An 8058-nucleotide genomic window follows, 5' to 3' on the forward strand; every position below is an offset into this window, starting at 1 on the left:
TAAAAAAACTCTACACAAAAACATTGTAGAAAAGTTAGAGCAACGTTTTTTGTAACGTTGTCAATGTCAGGGAAAACATATTTGGCAACGTTGCCTCAACATAAAAATGTTACCTGGGCCATTTCTGCTTACGTTGGCCGCAGCGGCTACTTTAGCAAAGCTATTTTCTGTCCTACTCTCGAAGAATGGTAGACGTCGGAAATCCGGAACAGAGTGAAAGAGTAACGAGCGAACTAATGGTGAAAAACATGGAGACCTGTATAACGGATATTAAATCATGGCTTACTGCTAATAAGCTCGCGCTGAACCCTCCAAAGACGGAGGCTGTTAATCTTGTGTCTACGAGAAAAGTTGGATCATTGCCTGAGATTGAAGTAGACGGTGTTCCGATTACAACCTCTGAGTCTGTTAAGGACCTAGGGGCTTGGTTGGACCAGGGTATGACTATGCCGGAGCATATGAAACGTACTTGTAAAGCTGCTTACGCGTCTTTGTATAAAATTGGTCGCATATGCCGATTCTTGGACCAAAACAGCACTATAAAATTAGTTCATGCTTTCGTCCTGTCCCGTCTTGATTTTAACAATGGAATACTTTACGGACTACCGGCAAAAACATTAGCGCCTCTTCAGCGAGTACAAAATATGGCAGCCAGATTAGTGTGTCGTAAAAGGAAGTTTGATAGAATAACACCTATTCTCATAGAACTCCATTGGCTGCCTGTCCAGGTTAGAATCGAGTTTAAGATCTTGTCAACCGTACACCGTTGTATCCATGGATCTGCTCCAATTTACTTATCAAATCTGCTACGTAGGGTAGAGGGGCGCACTCGTTCTTCTACCAGCCTTGCTTTACACGTTCCTCGTTCTAAATCCAAGTATGGCGGCCGTGCCTTTTCTAGCTGTGCACCCTACCTTTGTGTAAGACTTCTTCCACGACTTTTATATATTTTATCATACTCGACGTTTCAGGTCGCAATTTCCGTCTTGCTTTATTTCGACCTATGAGTTTTCATTGTAGTTTCAAATATGGCCGCGAGAAAAGTAAGTTAGTTTCTCGTCGGTGGTAATTATTACTTACGTTACGCAACAAATAAGGGGAAATTTCGGTATGTATAATGTTTATCATACTTCTAAGATTACCGACAAATGTTGTTTGTATAATGTCGTATGCTCATATCTAAGTAAAATGGGTTAACAAGTTGTTATTTTCCCGGTGCATGGTGGCAGCACCATACGGTTGATTTACATGTGTTTGTTCTAAATGCTTCCGCGGGTTGTACTCGGAAGATGTCTGATAGCCATTTGCCAGAATTTTGTTTTACCATTAGTTCAGTCACCAGAGTTGTAATATCAGTATTGTGAAACTTATGATGCATTTATTTGTATTTTGTAGTCAATCTTCTTTCTGGATGAATGGACGAATAAACCTAAACAATTAGATATAAGAAAATCTTGTAATCAGTTTTATGTCTACATCATTGACGAAATCCGAAGTTTGAAGAACTATGTCGTGTACAGATGGGCCTGGTACAAGTGGTGGCCAACCTGGTGTAAGTCGTGCTCAACGTGATGTTAGTAATGGTCAACCCGGTCTCAGTAATGGTCAACGTGGTCTCAGTAGTGGTCAACGTCCTGGTCTAAGCGGTGATCGAGCTGGTGTAACTAGTGGTCAAAGTGATGTTGGTAACCGCAATGGCGATAGTGAAACCGATGAAGAGATACAATTTCCACATCTACCTTCAAGGGCCTTACCCCCGAGAATATCAGACGACGAGGCAAGACTTGCCTACATGGGTCTCTGCCTATCCCAGCACAAAAGAAAACACGAAATCGAAGCTCTTCGCTTAGAACTCAAGCTAGAAGAGGAACGAATGGAGATAGAGTCACAAATTGCTGAACTCAAGCTGAAATTAGGGGTAAAGCCTAGCTACAATTCGATGAATCCAAATGTTGAACCCTTCGTGCCAGGGGCTGCTTCCACCCCAGAGGCGGTCGTTAATGCCGGTGGTCATGATGCTGTTGGTGGCAACCAGAGTGCGGGTGATAATGTCAATCACGGTCAGTCCGTATCAAATCAAAATGACGTAACATCAATAGTAAATGAGCTAAGAAAGCCAAAAATCGAACTGAAAACTTTCGGTGGTGATCCATTATCGTATCCAAAATTTAAACGGCAATTTGAGACATGCATCTTACAGTTTTCTGAGTCATTTGAAGAAAGACTTTCCTACTTGGAACAGTACACAACTGGTGCCGCAAATAAGATAGTTAGTGGATTCAGTCATTTGCCAGCTGAAGTCGGCTACCGGGCAGCTATGAACGAGCTAAATGATAGATATGGGGACCAAGAAACTGTTGCAAACGCTTACGTGAAACGAGCATTAGAATGGCCTAGTATTAAGGCGGACAATCCTGCCGGCTTGGATGAGTACGCCATATTTCTCACTGAGGTGCTGCATGCCGTTAGTAGCATCGATGGACTGAAAATCTTAGAGTTTTCTGATAATGTAAAACGGCTCGTTCAAAAACTCCCGTACCATATGCATGACCGGTGGCGAAATATCGTAGCTAGTAAACGCGATCTTGGCATTAGTGTACAGTTTAAAGATTTAGTAATGTTCGTATCTCGTGAAGCAAAGAAGGTGAACGATCCTGTCTATGGGCGCACAGCATTAACCAGCACCTCAAGTACCGAAAATCGGGAGACTCGTGACAAGAAAATGAATAATGGCCCGAAGCCAAAACGTCAAAGCCATTCATTCGCAGCAGTTAGCCAGCAAGTAGACGGTTTTAGTAAGCCATGTGCCCACTGTAACCGTAATGGCCATGACCTGGTTAACTGCATGGAATTCCTTGATTTGGCAGACGACGCTAAATCTAAACGTCTTCGTAGTCTCAATCTGTGTAATGGGTGTCTCAAGCCGGGGCACCCTAAACGCTTCTGTAGAAATGTGTTGAAATGTAATATTTGCGCCAAATCGCATCCAACAGTATTACATTTTAAGAAAGCCGTGAATACGGAAAAGTTAACTTCTACAAGTCCGGTAGTAAATGTGACTCAGATGAACAACGCAAGAGATACACAATGCACCTTAGCAATTCTGCCAGTTAGACTTGGTACTGTAAATGGATCAGGATATGTGGATACGTACGCCTATTTTGATCCGGGCAGCACCGTATCGTTTGTGACCAGCGACTTATGTGAACTGCTCAGTGCAAAGGGTCGTCAGTCGACCATGCGTATCCAGACAATTGGATCAGAATATCAACTCGAAACTTTCGCAATAAAAGACCTCACCGTTAGTAACTATCAGACGGGTGAAACGGTAAAGCTACCGAGTGTTTACTCAAAGGACGAAATATCTATACCGGAGCGGTGTTTCCCATCTCCGGAGGACATTGATAAATGGCCTCACCTAAGAGGTATAGATGTTGCCCAACTCTACACGAAGAAGGTTGGAATTTTGATCGGTAACAATGTCCCCGAAGCCTATTCACCATCTGAAGTCCGTACTGCCGAGACAGCAAATAGTCCTCACGCATGTCGAACGAAGCTCGGTTGGTTGATCTGGAATTTGTATCGTAGTGACGTTATGCCTGTTGAAACCTGCAACACGATTATCGGGGAGAACGAAAGTTTACATCGCTTGTTAGAGAACTCTATCAAACTCGACTTCCCTGAAAATGTAGCACGGGAATGCAGGGAGTATTCTCAGGAGGATCAACGTTTTATGAAGATAGTTACTGAGTCAACTAGTGTACAGGACTCTCACTATTCGGTCGCGCTTCCGTTTGTTGAAGATGATTTCGACCTACCGGATAATCGCAGCTCAGCGGAGCGCAGGCTTGAGCATCTAAAAAGAAAGTTTGAAAATGATGAGTCTCTGTACAGTACATACAAAGGTGTTATTGACCTTATGCTAGAATCGGGTCATGCAGAGGAGGTTCCATTGTACACGACCAGAGAACGACCTGTTTGGTACCTACCGCATCATGCAGTTAGGCATCCGGCCAAACCAGATAAACCGAGGGTTGTGTTTGATTGCTCTGCAAAGTATCTTGGTGTATCATTAAATGAGAAACTTTTGCAAGGACCAGACTTCACAAACTCCTTGTTAGGTGTACTGTTACGTTTCAGAGAATATTCTATTGCCATTAAATCGGACATTCAGAAAATGTTTTACCAGGTTAAGGTTCCGGCTGCGGACCGGGATGTCCTACGATTTCTCTGGTGGAAAGACGGTGACATGGGTAAAATTCCAACCGAATACCGTATGACTGTGCATCCATTCGGCGCAGTATCATCGCCCAGCTGTGCTAATTACGCGTTACGTCGTTTGGTCGTCGATTACCCTAACTTCCCGTTAGAAGTCAAGGACTGTATCGTTAGAAACTTCTATGTTGATGACTTCCTCAAATCGGTCGAAACGATTCCTGAAGCTCTGAAGCTAGTAAGTAGTATCAGTGATTTATGCGCTCTCGGCGGTTTTAATCTAACTGGATGGTTGAGCAACAATCGCAAAGTTCTCGAAAGCGTCGAAAGGTCGAAGTTAGCTAAAGGTATGATAGATGATGTTCTACCAACTGAGGGCGCTCTTGGTATTAAATGGTGCGCGGAAACTGATGCGTTCGAATTTATTATGCCTGACAAAGAGGTTAAACCAACACGGCGTGGTGTTTTATCGTTCATATGTTCAATCTATGATCCTATCGGCTTTCTTAGCCCATACATATTACCTGGCAAGGTATTGTTACAAAACTTGACACTGCGAAAAGCTGAATGGGATGAAACTATCAAATCAGAAGAGTCCAAATTATTTGAATCATGGTGCGAAGATATGTCTAGAATGTCGTCGTTTAAAATCCCAAGATGCTGCGTGCCTGAAGGTTTCTCAGATATAGTCGACAATCAGTTACACATATTTGCCGACGCTAGCATCCACGGCTACGGAATGTGTGCGTACATACGCTTTGTGGACTCTAGTGGTAAAATTGGTTGCTCACTCGTACTTGGTAAAGCTCGAGTAGCTCCGCTGAAATCTGTTTCGATCCCGCGTTTAGAGCTGACTGCCGCAGCCACAGCAGTGAAACTCAGTAATGTGCTTCAGAATGAGCTAAGCAGAAAAATCGATAGCGTACATTACTGGTCGGACAGTAAGGTAGTTCTTTGTTATATTCGAAACACCACATCCAGATATAGCACGTTTGTAGCAAATCGTATCGCTGTCATACGCGATGGGTCTGAAGTGAAGGATTGGCGTCATGTGCCCACCGACCAGAATCCTGCCGATTACCCATCACGTGGATTAAGTTTCGATGACGTTGAGAAAAGTCGTTTATGGTGTGAGGGTCCAGACTTCTTGCGGAAAACCGAGGAACACTGGCCAGTTGAAAGTGTTGGAGACGATGACGTCTCAAGTGAAGATTTAGAGATTAAAGCTAGCAGTAATGTTATTATGACCTCATCTGAAAGGGACGCTACCCTAGACCCTGTCGTAAAACACTACTCCGACTGGTACCGTCTTCGAAGAGGTGTCGCATGGTTTGTCTCTGTAAAGGAATATTTACGCGCTCGTGTCCGTCTTCGTAAAGAACTCCAAGGCAAATCCGATAGAGAAGTAAATTCCGCTCTAGCTGAGATCAAATTGCGTAGACCTGCTGTCGGCATGATAGAGCAAGCTACAAATGCTATCATTAGTTGTGAACAGCAACGGTATTATAATGAGGAATTCCGCACATTACAAAAGGGAAAAGCGATCAAGCGGCGAAGTCCCTTATATAAGTTTGATGTATTCATCGATAGTGACCACCTGCTACGGGTTGGGGGTCGTATTGGCCGTGCTAGAATCCCATTTGAAGCTAAACACCCGATAATATTGCCTAAAATGTCGCACGTGTCTAGGCTGATAATTCGTGAGACCCATTCAAATGTTGGACATCTGGGAAAGGACACTGTCCTCGCTCGTCTACGGGATCAGTTTTGGGTCCAAGGTGGTCCCGGCCGGGTGAAATCCATTGTTGGTGATTGTGGTACTTGTCGTCGATATCAGCGTGCCTTTTGTCGTCAAAAGATGGCCGACCTTCCACAAGAGAGGTTGGGTATAGGCGACCCGCCGTTCTCTAACACTGGCGTGGACTATTTTGGCCCGTTCACCATAAAGCACCGTCGCTCCGAGGTCAAGCGTTATGGCGTGATCTTCAGCTGCATGACGTCTAGGGCCGTACATTTGGAGATAGCCCACTCTCTGGAAACTGACTCGTGTATTAACGCGTATCGAAGGTTCGTATCTAGACGAGGGCCGGTCCGCGTGATGCGCTCTGATAACGGAACAAACCTGGTTGGGGCTCGAGCTGAGTTAGAGGCTGCATTAAAGGATCTCGATGGTGAGAAAATAGAATCCGAGTTAGCAAAGATCGGTGTTAGATGGGAGCTGAACCCGCCGACTGCCTCCCATTTTGGCGGGATTTGGGAGCGACTGATCCGTTCTGTAAGAAAGGTTCTACACGGTCTAATAAAGGAGCATTCATATAGGTTAGATGATGAGACGTTGTCCACGTTAATGTGTGAAGTGGAGTGCATCCTCAACAATAGACCTTTAACCAAACCGACTGGCGATGTGAACGACCCACCACCTCTCACTCCAAATCATCTACTGTTAGGTAGAGGCATTAGTTGCGACGCTCCAGGCTTATTTGTTAAGAAAGATCTGTATGTTAAAAGGCGCTGGAGGTGCGTTCAGTACTTGGTAGACCAGTTTTGGTCTCGATGGTTGGTTGAATATCTACCATTGTTGCAACTCCGCCAGAAATGGCAAACCGATTCTGGCGATCCAAATCTCCAGATCGGAGACGTTGTCTTGCTCGCGGATGGCGGTGCCCGAAATAGTTGGGCAATGGGTAAAGTTATCGAGACCTTTCCTGATTCTCAGGGTGCGGTCAGGTCAGTGAAAGTTAAAACAGCTAATAATGCGCTTGTGAGGCCTATTCACAAGTTAGTACTATTACTAGAGGTAGATTCACCTCGTGATTAACTATTTTATATTGCTTGTTATTTTGAAGTTTGTATTTTATACTTTGAGCACACTTGAATATTTAGTTCTGAGTTAGTAATAGTTCTATATTATGGTTTGATTAGTTTAGGCTTAGTAACCGTTGTCTTAGGAGCATAATTCTTGGTACTCGGTTATGCCCATTGTGTTGTTTCGATTTGCAATAGTATGTGCAATCGTTAAATCAATTTTCATATTTTATAAATCAATATGCAGTGTTAGCTTTTAAGACTTATCTTAGTATTGGCATAGTATGTTAACTATATTCTAAAAGTTTCAACTTAATGACAATCAAGCGATCTGGTCTAAATGGCTGTATGGTATTACTATAACCTGGTTTAAGGTCTTGGGTGAATGTAAGGCTAAAATTATGTATGTAATAAGTGTAATAAGAGTCAAAAAGGTTTATGTATGCAATAAGAGTATTACGAGTCGAGCAGGTTAATAGGTCGTTTGGAAATTAGTTAACGCTCTTAAGTAAGAAATTGTTAATTATGTTCTTAACACTTTGGAATAGACTACCCATTTCCATTCGTTCCACCGTTGACGAAGGATCTTTTCGCAACGCTCTAAAGACATATCTGTTTTTGCAGTATTACCAGGAGATAGCGCTTTGAGCGTGGGATACTGCGGAAAAACGCTTTAAAAGAATATTATTATTATTATTATTATTATTATTATTATTATTATTATTATTATTATTATTATTATTATTAACTATCAGTTTGGAATACCAAAAACAGAGATTCAAGACAGATTGAGGCATGAAAAGTGATACAAAAACAAAGGTGACGAGTAGTGACATAGAGAGACAAACAACGATTAACACATTCTGACACAGACAAACGGTCTCAGAGGACAATGAATGAGTAATTAGATGGAAACATAAAACAATAAAGAAATACGAAATATAGATGAAGTATATATAACAATCATCAGTGACATTTAGTGTTGTTAAACTACTGCGATGCATTCAAACTGCTTAAAAGAGCATTTCCGTGTGCAAC

General features: G+C 42.8%; 1 protein-coding gene across 1 annotated transcript; it reads left to right on the forward strand.

Moving 5' to 3' along the window:
* Nucleotides 1–185: 185 nt before the first annotated feature.
* On the forward strand, nucleotides 186–7668 carry LOC141911557 (uncharacterized). Its single transcript, XM_074802544.1, has 2 exons — nucleotides 186–914; nucleotides 7558–7668. The coding sequence occupies exons 1-2, from the start codon at nucleotides 186–188 to the stop codon at nucleotides 7666–7668; spliced, it is 840 nt and encodes a 279-aa protein (XP_074658645.1).
* The last annotated feature ends 390 nt before the right edge of the window (nucleotides 7669–8058 follow it).

Source organism: Tubulanus polymorphus, chromosome 10 (assembly GCF_964204645.1).
Source record: "Tubulanus polymorphus chromosome 10, tnTubPoly1.2, whole genome shotgun sequence".
NCBI classification, from domain to species: Eukaryota; Metazoa; Nemertea; class Palaeonemertea; order Tubulaniformes; family Tubulanidae; genus Tubulanus; species Tubulanus polymorphus.